Below are 22,852 nucleotides of genomic sequence, written 5' to 3' on the forward strand. Positions count from 1 at the left end.
GCAACAAGATGGTATACATTATGGATTATGAATAGTATATTCCACTATAGCAGTATTATATGGTGTGCTGTACATTTGAATCTAATCGAATGTGCATGCGGCCATCGCATTATAATGAGCTGGACAGGTGTGTATGTCTGTGTGGTGGTGACGTGAATGCGTATCTGCCATGCGAGACTAGACGAGCAGGCTGTAGTCAAATCTGAAGTGTCCGACATTCTGACTCCTCCCCCGGCTGCACTCGGCTACTCTCGTCTATTTTCGAGGCGAGCCGAAATCAATCTCAAACACGCCTACTTCCGTACTTTCCGCGAATCAGCGCGTGTCCTGTGGCTGGCAGGCGCGTCCTGTGGCTGGCGGAAGTTGCCAGTGAACGGATTCTCCGGGGATGCAGCTGGAGGCTACTCCTTCAGCCAGGCAGGAATACTCAGCTCCGCTTAACGCAATTTATACAAATGGGAGTATTGATTTCGCCGTAACGAATCATTAAAAAAATATACCGTTAACTGGAATATGTTGTATCTTTATGTAGCAGGTATATATAATATACTGTTATGTATTCCACAAATAATCGCTCCCTCACGTTTTATTTTAATTCAATTATTATTATTTTATTCTATTGGGCTGAAGGGCTTGTCGGGGCTCATGCGCATGCGCGCGCGCGGCCAATCAGAGCGCAAAACGGCAAAGCGGAAACGGAACAGCGTTGTAGAAGGCATACACGCGGTCTGCCGGGCTGCAGCTGGATACTATTGGTGCATACGCACGTGACGTCATTTAAACAGAGTACAGGCACTTCTGAAATTACGACTGCACGGTACACCCCTGATTATATATATCGCTCCGACCATGTCCCCTTGACTGTCTCCTTCACAATACTAGCGCAGGCATTCAGAGCAGAATCTTCGCCTGAGCCGGTGGCCGCTATTTGCAGTGCGGCAGAAAACAGGGACCTTGCAATGATCTCCCTGGACTTCAATTTCTACGTTTTGACAAGAGACCTGTCACTTTATCTGGAAAATCAAGTAAAAGTTGGGTTATTTGAATCTGGACTAGGACTGTCCCTGGTGCTGGGCTTCAGCGCAGCATATACCTGCTACTACTTGATATCTGTAGCGAAGGTAGGGTGGATGACCGGCTTCTTTGAAGAAGCACGTTTCATATCAATGATTCGATACAGTGTAGGCGGCTTTCGTGTTTTTCATAGAGTAGTTGTTATCTTCCCTCCTGTGACTGGGACAGAGCTGCGCTGTGCGCAGATTCGACCAGTTCATGCTGATGATGGAGGTTTTATGTTGCATCTGTCACCCTGTAGGCTGCACATCTGCACGTAATGGATCATTGATGGCAACAAAAAGCCATACATAGCCATAGCTTTGGATTCGGATGCAGGCCTGAAGATGAATTGCCTGCTATTCGATATTTGCATGCAGGCTGCATGATGCAGCTAGCCAGCAGTCTTTGTTGTGCCACAATGCTATATTTTATGCATGCAAGGGAGTAAGCTAGGCTACTACTAGTTCTAACACCGGAGACCGGACAGGTGTTATTATGCGATGCTACCATCATGTTGTGCTCACAGTGCTGTAATAATAACATTATTCCCAGTGAATACATAAAAACAGAATACATGTATAAAAAATTGAATGTGCAAAAAAGCTAAATAAAACGAGGAATAGATACTAGAATAGAAAACAATTAACGCTTCCACATAATTTGACTAATGTGAATAACATTTTTAATTGTTTATTTTTTATTTTTGGGTTACAGTTACTTAACATACTGTATTAATTCCAAACATGCTAATGACAGTGCAAGTCTACTGCCTAATCAATACATTTGATAAAGTTTCGTGCACAATTTCTTGTGTTTCTAACGTTATATCAGTCCCACAGCACAGTCAAATCATTCTCACCTGATCAACAATTAGTACCATTACCACTAACTGCCAATTTACATCATGCTTTAGAATATAGTATCATACACGTTTCTAAGAGTATTGTGCATAGCCTATCAGCAACAGAATTCCCAGTATAAATCAATGCAAGACTGCAAATATATTTGGACTCTGACCTGGTTGTACACTTTGTAAAGGTAGGTGTACACACTGTACAGTATTTCAGTGATTGTTCTCATGGTGGTATAAGGCAAATATAGGCCTACAGAGATTTAAGCTCAAAATTTGAGGTATTTAAACATGAACAAATAGACAATCTTTTGTTATTTTTACATGACATCTAATTCATACAAATAAATCCTTCACTTCACTCTATACCATATTTAAATTATTATTATTTTTTTTAATAATAAATGTAAACCCCTTTCTCATCAGTCTTTTGCAAGTGTCTTTCTAAAAAACAGTTCTGTTTTGCAGAAGCCTCAACTCATCTCTGGGGGTAAGAAGTTCTACCAGTTTCTGAGGGAACAATGTCCCGTTGTGTCAGAGACCTACTACCCGACCTTCTGGTGTTGGGAGAGCCGCATCCAGACCCTCCTCAGACCCTTTGTCACGGCTAAACCTGGGGTCAGCTACAGAAAGTAAGCAAGTTCAACACATACTACTTTATTATATGTGAATATGAATTATATGCACAAAAAACTCTTAGGAATGAGTCGAGAACTAAAACAAACAGTGTGACAATGTAACGAGGCAATGAACCTTGTTTGGATTCTTTTTGGACATTTAGTGGTATGGAATACTTGCCAAACTGTAGTGGATGCCAAGCTATTAGCATACTTACAGAGTCCCGTGGTCAGAATTCTGGCCGGGTTCCGAGCCAAGTGGAACTGGAAAGCAAATTAAACAAATTTTTTTTTTTGCATTTCGGATTCTACAATCACTTATAGCACTATTTTGTTTCTTGATTAAAAACAACAGTATACAGTACAGTGTATTACTACACTTCTTCTCTTCTTTTTACTATGTTATGTAACTTGTACTGTATGTTATTGTTTCTTTTTTGTGTATTTGTATTCGCTCTGGTGGCAAACTATGTTTCCCCTCGGGGATTAAGAATAAAAACCATACCATACCATACTACATGCTGGAGCCATATCAGCTGTTTCAAAATGCTGGAGGACAGTGGTCTTGTTTTGGAGGTGGTTAACCCTTTGTTTGCATGTGAATTGAATTGCTGATGAATTGCTGATGAATTGAAAATGGGGGACCCTGATGTAAACAAGACGAAAGTCTTTCTCTGGTCTGCATCCCCTTAACAATTGTGTGTATTAAGCTGTACTGTATTGTACCCATTCTGCAATCTGTTAATAAAGTTTTCAATCAATCAATCAATTCAAACCTTTGGTTTCATGATCCCTTTTCTGCCGTTTGCTGCCTGTCTAAAGCTTCCTGGTTCACCCTGAACCCGACCAGAACTCTGACCACAGGACTAGTTGGTAAACTAATAGCTTTGCATCCACTACTGGCAAGTATTTCATACAACCTAATGTCCAAAAATCCAAACTATCCCTTTGAGGCTTTGAGTTAACACATTGGTTTCCTGATTGTCTCTAAGACCTCATGGAGGGAAGAAAAACACTTACTGATTTGTGTGAAACCTATTGGATAATGTGCATGGTTGCCATAATCACAACTAACGGCTAATTCCTCCTAAATTAGCAGATATTACTTTGTTTTGTAAGGGAATTATGTTAAACTCTGAAAAAGCTCATTGCGTTTGTGGCCGTGTGAGACAAGCTTGAATCACATGGGTTTCAAAGTACACCCTTGATATTGTTAATAGGGTGTTTACATGATAGCTTTTCAATTGAAGATGTTATGAACTGTTGTGGAAAAAAAGATTCCTCACCCAATTTATCACTTCAAATATACAGATGATTACACCTTAAATTATTTTTACTATTTCATAGGCCCAAGTCTCAAGATATCGAATTACTTCAATAATGTGACATGAATTAGTTACTTTTTTCACATAATTATTTTCTCAAATGAAGCATTTTGAGAAGAAACTCAATTTACTCTTCAATTAAATACAAGGGAAGACATTAGCTTATTTCATTACCCAGGTCCACTGGTGGATGGTTTATTAGCAGGTTTAAGAAGGAGACTTGGTCGCCAAGGGTTCTGCAGTCGCCACTCTTTAATTCCTTTCACACAGGTTTCACAACTGGAAACAAATCTTGCTCTTAGCCAAAAGACTCAGAAGGCTGAGAGGTGAAAGGGATCTTTTGTGTCATGGTGCTGGCTTGGCCCTGCACGCCACTTATATATTGTACATTCTACTGGAGATTAATGGGCAGTGCATTCCATGCCCCCTGCAGTCATTAAGTAGATTGGAATGAATTAAAACAGTGGTGGGGATAGGTGTATACATCATCAGTATTGGTATTAGCTGGGAGCAGGTTTTGACCTGTTCAGTGAATTTGGGGGAGTACTCCATTTCACGTTGCTAAGTAATTCACTGCCTTTTGTACAATAAAGCACTTTTCTAAACGCCCTCATACGATGGTCTGAATAGTGGCCTGTAGGTTAGAAAAACCATCCCCACCTACTGCTCAGAACCTGCATATTATTTTTGGGTCTGACATTGGCAGATAATGGTCATGATTGCAGAGTTTTATGGGTTGTTTCTTCTGTAAAATCAATCTTCAGCAGAACAAGGTTTTGTTATGGGTTGGTTGTTAACATGGATTGCTTTTCCCATCATCTGCATCTCCCCCACCAAGGTCATCCATACGACCTCTATCTCGGACGGTGGGTTCTCTCTCCCCCCAATCAAGCAGATACATGCTCCCACAATGCACAGGGGCTGAGTCAAGTCCTGGCCACCTGTCTCTGATCAAAGCTTGCATAACGCTGGTGACATTTACAGACGTTATTATCACACATCCCCCGAGGGCAGGCAGGACCTCCACCCATAATCAGGTTACGCAAGGTTTATCCAAGGACAGAGACCCTGAGAGCTGTTAAATTAGTCTCAGACTGTCTGAGTGAAATTCCACTCACTCCTCATGTTGTCCGAGTCAAGGATTAGCATGTCTATAAGATACCTTTACTCCCACTTTCGTGGTTGCTTACTCTTGATTGGCCTTCCCTGTTTTCTGGTCTGGCCCTTAAGTGCATATTTTATGGTGGTTCTGTAATTTCATGCCGGTGACGCAACCACGCGCAGGCCAAGTTGGCTTAGTCCTTTGTGTGCACATTGCTAGTGTTAAAGTGACACTTAACAAATACACTTAACAATAACAAATAAATAAACAAGCAAAACAGAGAATAATGCTGTTTTATGATCTCACATAAAAGTATAAACAGTCTTGCACAAATTAATTTGGTTTTCAAGAAAAAAAGAGATAGCATAAGCCTAAAGAGTTATTGAGGAATACGCTACTTTTTGGTTTTCAGGTTAATAAGTTGTTCTATGTACTTTGGAAAACCAAATACACAGATGACATGGACTAAAATACTACAGAGGTCATCTTTGTATCATAGGTCACTGTAAAACAGATTATAACTGGACTGAATGACCTCAGCTGCCTGTCAGGTTTGTAGCAATTGATTAATCAATCTGCTGGTGCAGTGTCGTCCCCCCTCTTCTCCTAACTAGCTGTGTTTTGAAATGGCACACTGACACGATTGACAGGACTGATAGGACTGACAGGACGATCGCCGGGGAAATAATGCAGTTGTCATTGAGCTGTGTGCCGGTGCCATATCACGTTCCCTTTTTCACAACACTTAGCGCCTGGCGTACTGGAGTCATCATTTTACCTGGCTGGAATAGATTAGGAAATATAATTGTGCAAAGAAGAGCTGAGTCAGAAAGAAGAATATCAGTTTCTGCGGGGGGGAAAAGAAAAAAAAAATATTTTCCGTGTTTGATGTTGGTGTATAGATTTAGTTCATGGACAGTGTTGTGAGTGAGCTTGCTTGCGTGTGTGTGTCTGTGTGTGTCTAAGAGAGAGAATTAGAGAGGCAGAGAGATCCTTGTGGCTAAGTTGCGTGTCACGCTTGTCTCTGCAGTGAGCTCATTAGAGCAGCAGATGGTGGGCAGATCTCTCTGGATTGGTTCGACAACAATGACAGCCCCTCTCACCCTGACCCGGCCACCAGGCCCACCGTGCTCCTGCTACCGGGCCTCACCGGCACCAGCCGGGAGTCCTACATCCTGCACATGGTCCAACAGAGCCGGGATCTGGGCTATAGGTGGGTGGACCTCTTGGCCCAGAGACATACTGTGGCCATAGTCCAGCGCTGTGCAATACACACGCACACGCAGCACCCTGACTGACACATTTAACACACCCAGCACTTTATAGTACAGTGTAAGGTGAGACTAATGTGCTTTGTATTGTTGAGGCCATTGTCTGTTCTTTTTAGTTTTTTACCAAATGTATATACTTTAGATGTTTATTGAATAATGTTGAAGAATAAAATCTCTTGCATGGAAAAGTCACAATATCCTGATTGGCAGACAGTAGCCTACCAGTTATAATGCAAATCTTCTGAATTCCCAAGAGTCTCTCAGTTCAGATACTGCAAACCCAAGTCACTGGGAGGATTTAAATGATTGTTTAAGAAGGAGTGGCAATCAAGATGACGTTAACTTGTAAATTAAGATCATCTAAAACTGCCTGTGCAAATGACATCGACCAAACAGCATTGATCAAATAGGTTATCTAAATATAGGGAAAATATGTCTAAAGGTGGGGTTGGTAATTTTTTTTACGAACCATTTTGGTCATATTTGGTGAAAATATGCGACCAATAAATCAAATGCTCTGACAAAGAAATCCAGCCTCTGTGACTCTACCAGGCTCTGTAATCAAACATTCCAAAATCTCAGGGTGGCCCGAATCTTAAGAACCAATCAAGATTGCTTTGGCCTGCCAAGTGGTGTTCCCAAGGTAACAAGGGACAACTAACACCACCATCCCGCTCCCTGTTGAAAAGTACACAATATATGCAAAATCACCTGCCGATCCGAGGCAGGGGAATATTTTCTGTTATTTTTTTAAAGATCCAGGTTGAAGCCGCCTGTGCCTCTGGGGGTCTGTAGAAATCCTTTGTTGTGCGTGCTTAGCACACAGTGCTGGGCTTGAAAAGTGAGCTTTCTCTCATTTCAGCTGGATCTGTAAGCTTTCTCATTTCTATCCCACCTTTAAACTTATATCTGTAAAGTATTATAAGAAAAGTACTAATTAATCTTAGTTCAGCATGAGTGTGGTTATGAACGTAGATAACGGCTCATTATAGGCTGTATCAATAACGACAATGGAGTTTGCAGTTTCCACTTCATGAAGAGACATAAATATATAATAAGGCTGTGATAAGAGCTTCTAATAGATTGTACACTATTACAAAGCCATAATAACTGTGTACTTTAAGCATAGTGTTACATATCGCATTCAGGTAATATTGATACATCTTTATGTGGAGGGCAGGCTACACACAGATCATCTTTAGTTTTCTTGAATTATTTAGGTTACAAAATATGTCTGACTTTTCAACGCAACAGTGTCTTCTTCAGAGTAAATGAAACAGCAGGATTCAAATACCCTCCCCTTTGTTAAGAGCCTGTATGCCATAGGCTGGGAGTGAAGGGGAGAAGATTATCCAATGCACTCATGGTACTATTAACCATTGCAGTATACCACAAACAAAACCAATGATACAAGTTCAACATTATTAGATAAGAGAGAAACCATCAACCAATTCCAACCATCAACATTACCATAATATGTATTATATCAATAGCAAAATAAAATATATATTATGTATTTTGCTATTGATATATGGTTGGAAATGGTTGACCAATGGTTAGCATTAACACAGTGCCGAGCCATCGATCGCATAGTCCAGATTATTGTTGCGTATTGCTGCTTTGTGTTCTGCTATTCTGAACTCAAGAGGGCGTTTTGTTTGCCCCACATAAACCAGACCACATTTCAACATAGTGTGGGGTATAGCGGTTTATGAAAGAGTTTATACCGTAGGCTATTTTTTTGCCTGTGTGGGGGTGGACATTTCTTTTTTTGTCCTTGGTATTGGAACAATGTGCACACCGTTCACATCTGAAAAAAACGAAATGGTTTTATATAGTTATATGGAAAGAAACAACAGGTGCAGTGGACAGCCAATTAGGGTGCTTTAGGCTGTTGAGTCATGCTGTGAACTAGTCTCTCCTAGATCCAGTACAATGATGTTTTAATTCAGTCACAAATAGCTTATTGTGGAATGTTAATGTCATAAGTTTAATAATGTTTTTCAGCATCATTTGGTTAGAATTAATTTGATAGAGGTTAGATTATTCTGTAAAAAAATTATTGTGATGAAAAATTATGAATATTGTACTGTATGTTTAACGGAGCAAGATTTACTGAATGAAAACAGGTGGTTTGTCACAAATGGTCTCTTAAAACGGGATGCTGTTGTAAGACATTAGCGCAAAAGTGTAATTAGTGGGTCGTTTTCTTTCACCAATAAAGTACTTATTTCAGAGTACGTTCCCTTTTGATAGGCTGTCATTACATCCTTGTCTGCGTAACCTCTGAGGTGACAGCGTGTTCCTTCATTCTGCATCAGTATAACACTTTCTACGTTTATTGGCATGTTTTTATGTTAGATGTTTTGGTTGATTTACTATCGGCTTCGAGAAGATTATTGCGACTGAGAAGTTTATGACATATTGGTAGCGGATAAAAAAGTTGTTTATGTGTCCTTGTAAATGGTGAGTGAAAGAGAGATAATCACAGGTAGAGCTGACATATAAAACAAAGTTATTGAGATCTTCTACAGTTCTATTCCACAATGCTAGGACATCATTAGTGTATTGTCACCTGAGGGCTATTTTTTAGTGGAAGGCATTGTTTATTCCCCCCCCCCCCCCCCCCCCCAGCGTCTATATTATGAACCACAACAACGGCACTAGCAATGAATGATTCAGATGTTGACCCAACATTGTCCTTTGTATTCCTTGTTTAATTGTTATATAATGTCTCTGGGACTAGTGTTACATTGGGTGCGCAGGTGCAGAAGAACAACCTGACTCTGGTCTGTTACACGGGACCATCTGGGGAGTCGTCCTTTGAAACTGTTTGGAATAGGGCCGGCACTTTGCAGAGTATCTTAGCTCGTAGCCGGCAGTAGTTCCTCAAAAGGACGCTGATTGGTCTGAACCACTGTGGTTCGGGGCACAAGCACATGTCGCGGAAGCCTGACAAGATGGATTTCTCGCGTGACCTCGCGAAACCAGCTGCACATGAAGGTTAGCAGAAGAAGTGGGGACTGCCAAGCTCCCTGTGTCCAGGGCTGCCTTTGTAAACAGCTGAACGTTGCACAAACATCAAGACATGCAGAGGGAGGCATTTCTTTGAACTCCATCTACCTCCAAAAGGCCCCTTCTGTATTCGCTGCTCTCATTCTTTCAAACTGAGCAGGAATAAATGGCGGTGGGGGGGGGCAGGCAAAGTCAGCATCTCTTCCTCCATCCTCACAGGGGGTGGGTCTGTGTAGCTTAATGAATTACAGTTTATCCTGGTACAAGCTTTGCAGCTTAGCCCAATCCAGTTTCCTAGTCTATGCCGCTGCAGTGAGTAAGCACCCCCCCACACACACGCACGCACGCACGCACGCACGCACGCACGCACACACACACACACACACACACACACACACACACCCACTGTATCATCAAGCCCCACCCTACTGCTGAGTTACACCGATAGAAACAGCAGGTATGACTCTACCAGATAATAGATGACTGCTGAGTGAGACACAGGGGGGAAGAGGGATGCAGCTGCCTTTATTATTCCTCGGTACAACAAACTCAATGACTTTCACACAGCTGGGCCTTTTGTTTTTTTCAATATCTCACCATATTTCCAGTCCACTTGGTGTATAAAAGTGAAGAACATTTTGTCAAGAGAAATTTGTGAGACTGTGTTCTTTTGATCATATCCACCCATTCTCTGAACAGGGTGGAAAGGAATCCCAACCTTAGCATGTGACATAAGAGCAAATGGCTTTTGTGTGTGAATATGGTCAATTGAATATGTTGGGCACTTACAGTGACACACAGATGTGAGTTCACTAAGAGGAATGCACTGTTGCTATGTAAAGAGAAAAACATACCTTGATATTCAATACAACAGACTAAACTGTGAGCTTAGAATTATATATGACTGTCTGAGTTATGAATAGTTTTGTAGATATTTAGCTGTGTAGAGTTTTCACATTCCATATAGTAAAACTGATGTAAACGTTAATTTTAACCACATGTACAGTACATTAACTTTAAAGATCTATATTTTTTACCAGAATGTCTAAACCAAATAATTTATAATTCCAAGATCATGAAATTATGGATTTACTGATTTAAAAATGAAATATGTAAATGTATTTGTTTTTTGTCTCCCCCCCAGATGTGTGGTATTCAACAACAGAGGAGTGTCTGGTGAAATGCTACTGGTAAGAATCAAACACAATCCTTGTGAACTAAGTCTAAATCACACAAAAGTATACACAGTTTAATTCTTTCAAAACAGTATCTGCTGTTTCCAGAGGTATATCTGTGTGGCGTAGAAAGGACACGGGCTATAATGGGACATTGACAGAGCATTTTCCATTTGTTATCGCTACTGCAGTGTCCGTTCAAAACTTGCTTGCAGCGACACAGCTCGTTGTTCCCTGTGCCCATCCCTCCTAGGCAAAACAACCTTTTGCCAAAACGTAAAGTTTGTTGTTATAGCATCACCGTCTGGCCAAATGGCAACACATTTTGACACTGCACTCCTTTGGGTCCTCAGCAATACATCCGCCAAGTGGGAAGTTGATTGGATGAATGGTTCTTGAGAGATGGTGTAATGTTCATTGTTATAGTGCTACCATCTGGCCAAATGTCGTGCAAATGGGTGGTTTAAACTTTACATGGATATATTTGAAAATGTTGCTACTGAGAGTTACGGTTAAAAATACAGCAATACACCTGCCGAGGGTGAAGTGGGTCGGATGAACGGTGCTCGAGATATGCTCGCCACAGACATGCAGACACCGACACACGCAGACAGAGATTCCTTCCTTTATAGTTAAATGACAACCCCTTAGTAGCGATGTCCTTTTTAGTACTCTAACCTGGCTGCTGCACGTAAGTGTGTTGTCACTTGTCACATAGCAGGGATTACTTTGCAGGTGGATAGGTAGTGTATTTCCATACCGATTCCACAGCTTTATGACCTTGCTGGGGCACGTGTGGTTGTGAAACCTAGCTTCATCTGTGTACTCTCACTCCTAGATATATTTAGACAACAACATAACACGGGTGAAAGCCTCGTATCTCCAATTTTGGATGGCTCTCGCGTTCTTACTGGAATTAAACATTTGACTGAAACCCATTGAAAACCCAATAGATAACTTCAAAATGACATGGGTGTCCATTTGATCATGAGGCTTGTCTTTCCTTAATTCCTTAAGTTGACTCTTTTGGAGATATGTCGTTTTTTGCCTGACGTTAGCGATAAGCTCTCATAGTATCTCCACTGTAGAGTTATGCCTATGTTGAACAGAGCTCTTTCTGATCTGCAGCGTCACTAAGATAGAATCATTCCAAACATCTCATCTGGTGCACAAATAGCCATTTCTTACGGCCAAGTTTATGCCCACAAGCAAGCCAGTGTTCTACTAGAGATAGCCATCTGAATGAATGGTTGGTCTATATGCCTTGTCTTGTCATTCTTCTACCCCCTTGCTGAAAGAGACAGCCTCCAACATGGGTAAATGCAGTTCTTCGTGAAAATAATATTTAAAGTTTGATCGTCACTCTATTTGCTTAATTTGATTCAAAATCCTGTTGAAAGTTTATTTGATTTGATTTGATTTGATTTATTGATTAAAAACACACAACAAGGATCCAAAGGATAACATGAGAGAGAGTAAGACCCTTATTTCCGTCATGGTCCCAGGGCCACAACAAAAAACACGACAATGACACAAAACACATACATTTAAAATTAGAAGTCTAACCTATAGCTAACATTTTATATCACACAATAACTAAAAACTGATTCCCATTCAAAGTATAGGGGGCTATTCCTCTATTCTGTCCATGAGTTGTCAGGTTTCAACTCAACTGAATTGAAATGACAAAAAAAAAAAAAAATTGTCTAACTTTGGCATTATATGAAAATGTGGCAGTAAATGGGTAATTGTTCTCCTTCATTAGAGTGGGGGAATTGTGAATTCTATGCACTGCACATAATTTATGCTTATTGGGGATTTTATGCAAATTACGTCGCATTCATACGCAGTCTTTCTTGAGTGATTTTTTCTGTCCAGTTAGTGTGAATACATTCTATTGTTTAAATAGGCCAATGCATTAGAATGGCCTGCTGTGTGAGAGAGATACCCTCCCTCTCAAAAGTGCTACTGCCCTCAATCTGGACTTGTGTTCATGAATAGTAGTGACAATACTTTTTGCAATACAGTAACTATGGGTTTAGATGGTTCTGATGTGTATTTAGCCACATAGGGCCTAATTGCTGGTTCTCTCAAGCTCTAATATTATGAACATACAGTATATTATCTTAATCTTCCCTAAGCATCTTCTACTGCTTTCATTTACCCTTCAGTGGTTTTACCTTAGCTGTTACACTACCACTGTTTGTTATGCTTTATATGTCACTGGAACTTTCCTTGTAGTCATGTGAACCTGACTGGAGTGCAGACAAGAGGAATTCACTTTGCCTGAGCTTTCTGCTTGAATATTAATGAAGGACCTTCGCTTAAGAAAGTCAACAACATCCTGACAAATGGGACTCGTTAAACGGACTCCCGAGAGAGGATTTGTTGTCTACATTGTTTGCCTGAGCTGTTTGGGGGTCGAGAAGGATAGTGTGTTTATTCCAGTTCCCAACTTGCTTGTGTGTAGTGTTTGACCAGTCCTAGTCTTTAGCGGCTTTGTTGATGGTCACCATATCCATACATTTGTTTTACTTAATGCTCACATTCCATTGATTGTTCTCATGATGATGAACAAGACGGTGTACCGTTAGCTGAGGAAGGCTCTCCTGCTGCTTAATAAATGTGGCTTGGGTTTAGTCCCTAGGTCCACTATTTAATTCTCTTAATACCTCCTCCAGTACTTTGCTTTCACTGTAAATAGTCCTTCTCCTGATTCAGCCTTTTGTAATGTGAGGCTTCTCTTTTTCCCCTCTAATGACAACACAGCAGGCCTCTATGCACTTAACTATACAGTATGTACACAGTATGTATTGTATATCTATCCCAATATAACTTGTTGGCTAGTTTTATCTACGAAATAATTCTGTATAGTATATGTATCGTCTCCCACACCTGTGCTCCTCCAACAGAGGTCAGACAGACATATCTGCATGCAGGGATGTGTAACATGCCAACATTATGGAAGATGAGATACCAATTTCCTCTCTGTGCGTTCAGTAGAAAGCTGTCCAGCCGCAAGCTAGGCTAGCTTAGCACAAATGAATGGAAGCGGATACGGACCACTAGCCTAGCTTAAAATATCCTGGAGAGGTGTTTTTGGCCAACAGCTAGGTTAGCTGGTCTGTAGGATACGCTTCCATTCATTTGTACTAAGCTAGCTTGCAGCCGTATAGCTTTATACTGAATGCACAGAGAGGAAATTGTTATCTATCTTCTTGTCCGACTCTGGAGAAGACTGTAAACACATTTCCCATAATGCTGGCACGTTCCTTTTAACATTAAAAGCGAGCAGGGATGGGTGAGTTACTCTGTTGTCTTCCACGCTGTCCCACCCAGACTCCTAGGACCTACTGTGCTGCCAACACAGAGGACCTTGAGGCCGTCATCGAACACGTTCAAAGGACCAACGAATCTGCTCAAATAATGGCCGCCGGCGTCTCCATGGGAGGGTAATAGAGCCTGTCATTACTACCAACTGACTCGTGTCAATACTACTCACGTCACGTCACAGTAATGTACCACTATCTAAATAAGTAATGAGGTCCTCTTGGTTCTCAAGCTGTCTCTATAAATCCCAGATCGGAGCTTTGAATCAATGTTATGCATTCACCCTCCTATGAATAGAGTGGGTTAGTCGTAGTAGTTGTTGTATGTTGATTCTGGCATGAAACCCAGTGATTTAACCCTTTCACTACCACACTACCAAATGGTTAACCATTTCGCTGCGACGATACAGAAGGTTAACCCTTTCACTGCCACATGACAAATGGTTAACCCTTTCACAACCACACCACAGAAGGTTAACCCTGTCACTACCACACTACCGACGGTTAGTGGTAGTGAAAGGTTAACCTTCTGTAGTATAGTAGTGAAAGGGTTAATATGGTTCATGTAGTTGAGCCTCTCAGGTGTTGTACTACAGAGCACTAATCCCCAGGCAGGGAAAGATTGGTCAAATATGGCACATTACCCCCCCCCCCCCCCCCTCTGTATATCTACCCATCCCTTCCTCTCTGCCACTGTCCCTGTGCTGTGCTATATCCAGGATGATGCTGGCCAACTACCTGGGACGTAAGGGGCGTGAAACCTGTCTGAAGGGGGTGGTGGTCTTCTCAGCTGGCTGGGACGTGTTTGAGTGCACCGCCTCGCTGGAGAAACCCCTGGACCGCTTTCTCTTCAATTCCTACCTCACTGGCTGCCTGCAAGCTTCCGTGGACAGGTCTGTAGCGGCCAGAGGGGGATTAATACAGATTAGCTGCTGGTACCCGGAACTCAGCCTGGCCCAGAGGATGTGTGGCAGGGGCTGGAGGGTTACTGTAGGAGGCTGGGGGTTTGGATAACCAGTCTGGCCACGGGCCACAGATGCTCTCTGTCTTATCGCCTTTGGGGTTTGTTTTTCCCACTGTATATCACAGTGGGATATACAATGAAATGTTTGCAATATGATGGCCAGGGTTGGGCTGTACAATGCCAGGTACAAATTAATACAGTGCTGATGTGGTGTTTTTAGCGTCACCATGGAACCTCAGGATTTGTTTTACAAAGATCCTAATGGAGCTATGCAAAACAGTGCACCTGTCAACAAGGCTTGTGGGTGATGATAGTATTTTGTGCTCTCCCCTCCAGACACAGACCGGTGCTTGAGAAATGTTACGACATAGATCATGTAATGAAGGTATGATCCATAGATCCAGTTAAATTATTTAATCTATTACACGCTGATGAGGTCAAGTTGAACCGAGATTTAGCTTTACCCCGTTTCACATCATCCTTTCCCTGTAGGCAAAGACCATCCGAGAGTTTGATGAGAGGTTCACCTCCATCATGTTTGGATATCCTACCAATGATGACTACTACCACGATGCCAGTCCCATACACAGGCTGACATCTGTGCAGGTGCCAATGCTGTGTCTGAATGCTGCTGACGATGTCTTCTCACCCTCACATGGTGAGTTCTCTTCAAAAGACTGTAAGGAATGTCTGACCACTAAGTGTGTCTGACTCTTACCACCAAACCTGCACAGACTACAACGTATAACGTATGATGTATATCAAGGGTGGCCAACCAGTCAGAGACTAAGAGCCACAAAAATGACTGTGGTACCACAAAGAGCCACACCATATACCAGCGTTTCTCAACCTTTTTTTTCAGTCACGGCACCCTTCATGTGTTTATAGGTCTCACCCTCTGGCCTCTGAAGTTGCTAATGTCTTTTTTATTTGGGCCTCACAGGGTTAAAAGTACCCTGTGAGACCCACGGTTGCAAAATTACAAAATCACTTTTAGCCATTTAAAAAAATAATGTTTATTTAAAAAATGTTAAAGGGGAACTATTTTACTATTTCTTTCACTATTTGGGCACTTTTACACAATTCCTGTGAGTCTATGGAACACCTAGGTTTTTTTCAAAAAAAATGCATTGTTTTGTATTTCTAATCAAGTACTAAAAACCGCATTTTTCTACCTCAAGATCTTAAGCCGTTTTTGAGGCTGGGCGCCAACCACTGTGCGGCCTGGTGCCAACTGCCACATCAACTGCCACATTATTATGCAGCTGAGAAATCTCTGACATCACAGATATGCACATTTTCAGATGACTCAGTTCAGTGAGGGTGAATATTGTGAGAGGAGAATTGGAAGAATGCGCCAATATGAGAATTAGAGACATATATCCTATTAATATAAGTCCACATAGCTAAGAAACAATGGTAAACACTGAAAAAGGCCATTTATAAGATAGTTCCCCTTTAAGCACATGTATAGTCAATTGGTCCTGTTGTTCAGCCTCACAATGCTATTTTATAGTAAATGTGTTTATATGTCCCACCCTCTGGCCTCTGAAGTTGCTAATTTCTTTTTAATTTGGGCCTCACAGGGTTAACCTCTTAAGCCCGAGATATACAGTAAAAGTGTATATTTTCAGCATTACGTTTGTTTACCAATTATTTTAACTGTTATTAGTGAAATATAAGATTATAGAAATCTCAGGGCATTGAGTCAGAAACCGACGCATATTGACAGGAGGAAGTGGCACATCCAAAAGTGAGTGTAGTCTTTTGAAGGAAGAGACTCAGGGCTTTCAAATTTCGAAAAACTACCCTACCCAGCTCACACCAGCCCCTGTCAATCATCTGACTTCTGGATTTACTTTTTAATTTCTCTTATTTTTTCGGATTATCTCCCACAAACCTGAACGTTATTGCCATAAAACAGAACACAGTTAGTTTCTCTACCTTTCTGTGAACGTCTTGCAAAAAACTGTGTTGCAATATGATGAAAAATGGTGGAGAAATTTACATTATAAAAAAGATGGCAGAATTCAGTACTGTATCTACAAAACCTTCTGTTTAATCATCTTCCCTTTATTCATTTGCTTAGATTTTTCAGGTCTGGTGAATTTTAGCATGGTGTTATTCACAGTCAAAGATACATTTTTTTTTAAATAGAATTGATATTCTCCTTTGGTTCATTACAATTTTCTCAAGCCTAGTAACAGACACACTATTTCTGACACTGATCCATATATGTCCCTAGATTCAGATACCAAGAACATGCAAATGGACCATTAAAAAAAAAAAAAAAAAATGTTTATTCTACGTCCTTATGGAATGAGTGACATAAAAAAAAAAAGTAAAAAAAAAAGTAAAAAAAAAAGTAAAAAAATTTTATGGGTGGAAGAGCCGCACATTGACGGGCAAAGAGCCGCATGCGGCTCGCGAGCCGCAGGTTGGCCACCCCTGATGTATATCATGCCCAGTTAGAGTACCTTGTTGTGTATTAATACTGCACCTGTGTATATTGTTTACTTATATTCAGATTCTAATTCTTTATTGCTCATATTTATTGTAACATATAATATAACTGATAGGGCATACAGACCCTCTCCTGCACCTTTGATTACATTGTTTTCCCCCTCATATTCTTTATATTCAGATTGATAAAAAAAAAATCTATTGCCAATATTTATGTCTTACCTCCCCTCCCCCCTCACCATGCTGCTATGATTTCCCCAAGGGGATGAATAAAGGAATATCTTATCTTATCTTATCTTAGGATAATAAATACAAAATAAGTAGAATATTACATATTACATATTTCATTGGACCAGCAACAGTTGTGATTGGAGGATCAAGAAAAGAGGGACGGGTTTGACATAGGTCAATTGAGTACCTCAGACGGGAGCATGTCTATGTTCCTCGGGTGCTATGTTCCCCGGGTTCTATGTTCCCCGCCCGCGATAAAAAGGGTCCTATGTTCCCCGGGTTCTATATTCCCCACTCCCGCTACCCACTCCCGAAAAAGCGACGAGTTGTGTGAGGGTGTAGATAGATGGTGCAACACGTGTAATTGTGTATGTGTGTGTGTGTTCTGGATGTAACAGTACTGTATATCTACTCCAGTGCCGTCTGACAGATTCGGCCACCAGACGCTAATTGCGTGTAACAGAGATGTATATCTGTTATTTAGTTAGGCCTACTGGACATTTTCGTTGACATAAGTAGATTTTTCGTTTTTGTTTATTTATTAAGTTAATATAAAGCGTGTTTCGAACGTTTTTGAGGTTGTTAAATACATGCTTTTGATTTCTTTAAGTGGCGAGTGACGTATTTTTCGTGCTTATTTGAGAAGGGTCCAGCTGCACAGCCGGAGAGCAACGCTCTCAGGGCCGCGCTGTGATGGTTTCCTATGAAGGTAAAGTTGGCCAACATTCTCTGGGAAATGCAAATGGATTTACAGTAGAGACCATTTGAGAAATGAATCAAAACTAACCCTTCTGTGATGTCTGTGGCAGGTAATAGGTATATGATTCAGATGTTGTAGCATATTCAATTGACAAATGATCTCTCTCTCTCTCTCTTTCTCTCTCTCTCTCTCTGATTTAGGCAAGGTTTAGGTTTACACTTCATCCTACTCCTTTTCGAACATTACTGTTTTGCTTGTTTGTTTTTTAATCTGTTTATTACTTCATTGTTTTATTAAAAAAAAATTATTTCATTTGTTTTTAATTTATTTCAGCTTTTGGCATGCCTTTATTTCAGCGGGGAACATAGGACCCGGGGAACATAGGACCTTTATTTCAGCTTTTGGCAAGCCTTTATTTCAGCGGGGAACATAGGACCCGGGGAACATAGGACCTTTATTTCAGCGGGGAACATAGGACCCTTTTTTTTTTCGGGAGCAGGCGGGACCGGGGATATAGAACATAGAACCTTTATTTCGGGAGTGGGGAACATAGAACCCTTTTTTTTTGTTGAAAAAGCGGGGAACATAGAACCCGGGGAACATAGGACCCGGGGAACATAGGGATGACCCCCCTCAGACTAAGAACCATCATACGTAAGTCGTTTTAACGTTTTTTGGACAAACAATATTTTCAAACTTGGTATGTTATTGTTTTCTATTCTGGCCCCAGTAAATAAGGTAAAATGTGTCTAGTGACAGCTAGTGGTGAACACTAGAGAAGCTATTGGGAAATAGCAGATGCTCAATTTTGACCAGAGCCACAGCAGTGACCGGAGCCACAGTTACATCCACATTCATCGTTTGATTTTGCCATTGATACAGCACAATCTACTGTATGAGTATAGCTACAATTAGATAGTTCTTTGTTAATTGTATTGCTTATTTTGATAAATATTTGTATTATATGTCTTACTCCCCTCATATGGTTCATGCTAGCAATGTTAGCTAATGTCCAGTCAAAGCTAATTACATTTTGTAGTCACTTCTAATATATTTTTTAATACTTATATTACCATATATCTTATATGAATATTCTATTACATAATTTAGTCAACTAATGTAAATATTTATGTTAATGTATCATTGATTTGTGTAACTTCATTGACATACATTAATTTCTATCTTTCTTTATTTGTGTATCAGTAAAAGGAAAACAAAAATACTTGACACCTGTCTCAGGTGTTTTGATTGGAAGAATGTTTAGCCTGTCGTCTGAGCCATGTACTGTGTTCATTCACTGAGCGACAGTGGCTTAGGAGGTAGAGAAGTCGTCTGGTAATCCGGAGCAAGACACTTAACCCCTAACTGCTTCCGATGAGCAGGTTGACACTTTGCATGGTTGCCTCTGCCATCGGTGTGTGAATGGGTAAAATGTGAGGAACAAATTGTAAAGCGCTATATAAATGCACCATTTACCATTTATCCATTTATCCATAGTTAAAGACAAAAGAGGCTGGTTACTTTCTGGTGATACAGTATATCACATACAAACTCCCAAGTGATTTGGATTGATTTTAAAACTCCAAATACACAGGCTGTCCTAAAAAAGGGCATAAAGGAACTTATATGGTTCTTCGGTGCGAGGGCTGAATGGAATTGTGTAGGCCTACTTGCCCTGAAAATACATTTTGTAATCTTAAAAAATATATATATATCTTTAAAGAGGACAAGGCTTGAAGCTAAAATGTTTTTTCTCCCCCAGCCATTCCAGTGGAGGCTGTGAAGCAGAATCCTAACCTGGCCCTCCTCATCACCTGTCACGGCGGTCATATTGGCTTCCTGGAGGGTCTGTGGCCTCGGCATAGCACCTACATGGACCGTGTCTTCAAGCAGTTTGCCCAGGCTGTCATTGAGCAAGGCAGTCGACTCACAGACCTATCCTGCTAGAACAACCAATTCCTCTCTCTTCTTCCTTCCTTCATTCCTTCCTTCCTTTTTTCCTCCCTCCCTTAATTAATGAATGAATTATTTCATTCCTTGCTGCTCTCCCTCCCAAATTTCTTCCTACCACAAGCAAAAAAAGCATTCCTTCTCATTTGATGCATTTGTTTGTGCAACCTTCAACGTCCACTTATTTATTCGTCCATACGACATTCAATAACTCTGTGTGTAATCATGGAGTCGTTGATGCGCTTATTGAAAAAGCAAAAGCATAGCTGTACTTGTCGGTGTTGAAAAAATGAATACCGTGTCTTCATGTTGTTTAGACGCTAGCTAAAAGACGTGCAATGGCTTTTCTAAGTTGAAAGCAGCACCGTATACCATGGGTAATTTCAACCATCTCTCATCTATTTAAATGAAGTGTCCTTTTCAAGTCATATTATCATTAGGATTTTAGCCCTCAGGGATTTTATTTATCTACCCATAGTTCCTTCCTGTGGAGTTTTTAGTTTCGTCTGTCCTTCTCTTTCTGTTGGCGCTCGTTTTAATAATTTAACAGGACGTATTTCTTACCAGCTCACATTGTCTGTTCTCTTGAAGTCTTCTGCATGTACTTTTTAAGCTCACATTCTACCAAATAGCGCTAAATCTTATGTGTTATGGATAATAATTCATTGATGACAAGGAATGTGAAATTGCACTATTTTAGTTAATGATACCATGCCTCTAATTCCTTCAGGAAAAGCACTTGATCTCACTAGTTCATAGAAAATAACTGAATGGACCTTTATTCAAATTCCACAGGGTATGTCTGTCTTTGTCCGAATGTTGAGGCTCTATGCACGCTTTAACATGTCGGGTCACTTCTGTTCAGAGGTGTGGCCTCAGTCAAATTTGACGACTTCAGACTCGACTCGACAAAATCATGCAAGACTTGCAACTCGACTCCGACTTTAACGCCAATGACTCAGGACTTGAGCCTTATGACCTTATGACTTGAAAGACTTGATACTCTCCCCAAGCCCAAAATGTTAGGAAATTATGCCTTCGAGAATTGTAAAGCGAATCAACTTAATTTCCCTGATCATAGTTCCACTTTGAACCGATCCATCGGTGGTCAATGAAGTTGCACAAGCAGAGAAGGATGTTGTGTGTCAGTGCAGAATCATCAAAATACTACTAACTACTACTCTGTTGGCTTTAACATTTTGAAATGGCATTACATTTGTAAAGGACGCATGCAGGATTCAAAACCCAAAGCTTCAGACTTGTGACTGTTTTGCCTGTCTTGACTCGGGACTTGTGTGTAAAGACTTGAGACTTACTTGGGACGACCCGGTCCCACCTCTGCTTCTGTTCATGTGACGGTGCTAGATACCGCGATGTGAATGAAGTAATGCACATCAGCAGAGACGTGAGCGTGTACAAGCGGGGTGTTTGAATAGGGGATGTTGCTTTACAAGATGCATATAGTATCTGGAACCTGGCTTTTATTTAATCTTTATTTATTTTTCCCTCGGCCAATAATGATAAAGGAGCTGGCTACCATATATGAGTTGGCATTGATATAAAGCAGGAAAAAAAACAGATCTGGCAACTCGGTTTTCAGCGATGCACTGCATGAAGGATTATGATTTCTTGTCCCTGTGGAATTCCTGTGTTTAGTTTGTTCTGCCAAGTGTCCGTTGAGTAGCATGTATCTCATCGATGTCATCGCTGAACCTTACAGCTAACGTCACCTTGTAACCTGTGGCACAAAGCAGACTTGTTTGTTTGTTTTTACATAGTATAATATATTTCATTTCATTTTGTATATTACATCAAAAGGAAAACATTCTATTTATCATGTGCAGCAATAAGATTAAAAAAAATTGTCTATATAGTATAAGTATCGGTATATATGCACATATTATCAATATGAGTGTATTATGCTGTATTTAATAAATGATGAAATAGAGTCTAGTCCATTTGTCTGCTGTTTCTGTTCCCATTGGTACTGCATTCTGTCTACTGAATGACTTGGATCGCTGCCCTGATTGACCATCTTAGTTAGATTCATTGAGTCCAAGGCTCCATGGTCAGCAGTTCTCATCCTCTCTTGTACAGCTTTCTAGCTTTCTTTCTTTCTGACCACATACACTCTGGCAGAGACAATGAAATGTAGCCGCAGTGTGGCCTCCTCCTGTTTAGACTCTAAACACTTTAGTGTTTTGCTAAATACCAATGGTGTTCAGACTGCTTTTGGACTGCATCACTATTAGCTTGCCTTGAAGGGGACTTCACAATTTTTTTAATTTGTTTTGCACATAATCTCTCTCTCACACACACACACACACACACACCTCAAGGCTCTAAACTGTTTTGCACACATTCATTTAGTTTGACAGCTATTGAGAGTTAATGAGTTTGACAAGGATTGCAATAGGTATTGCTATTTCTTCATCTATATGATTTCATTGAGCTGTAATTAACGCAACACAAGGATTGTGTCCTCTGATGACATCACTGATTGATTGATTGATTGAAAAGTTTATTAACATATTGCAGAATGGGTACAGTACAGTACAGCTCAATACATACAATTGTTAAGGGGATGCAGACCAGAGAAAGACTTTCGTCTTGTTTACATCAGGGTCCCCCATTTTCAATTAATCATAACATACACACACGACATACAGATAGACAGTACTGCTACATCTATACATTTATGACATACCAGATTTGCAAATACAGTACTGTTTGTGATACAAAAAGTGTCCAGAAAAAGAGTGTATATACATTTGACGTAGAAACTGTACATTGGAGGAGGTTGG

General features: G+C 40.6%; 1 protein-coding gene across 1 annotated transcript; it reads left to right on the forward strand.

Annotated features, from left to right (window-relative positions):
• Nucleotides 1–934: 934 nt before the first annotated feature.
• abhd3 (abhydrolase domain containing 3, phospholipase) lies at nucleotides 935–20,045 on the forward strand (the record flags this gene model as incomplete). The annotated part of the gene is made up of 9 exons (XM_084327658.1): nucleotides 935–1,121; nucleotides 2,375–2,538; nucleotides 5,981–6,163; nucleotides 10,381–10,426; nucleotides 13,751–13,863; nucleotides 14,460–14,633; nucleotides 15,041–15,089; nucleotides 15,197–15,362; nucleotides 19,861–20,045. The coding sequence occupies exons 1-9, from the start codon at nucleotides 960–962 to the stop codon at nucleotides 20,043–20,045; spliced, it is 1,242 nt and encodes a 413-aa protein (XP_084183784.1). The 5' UTR covers nucleotides 935–959.
• Nucleotides 20,046–22,852: the final 2,807 nt, after the last annotated feature.

This window comes from Notolepis coatsorum (assembly GCF_963971535.1).
Source record: "Notolepis coatsorum genome assembly, chromosome: 13".
Classification (NCBI taxonomy): Eukaryota; Metazoa; Chordata; class Actinopteri; order Aulopiformes; family Paralepididae; genus Notolepis; species Notolepis coatsorum.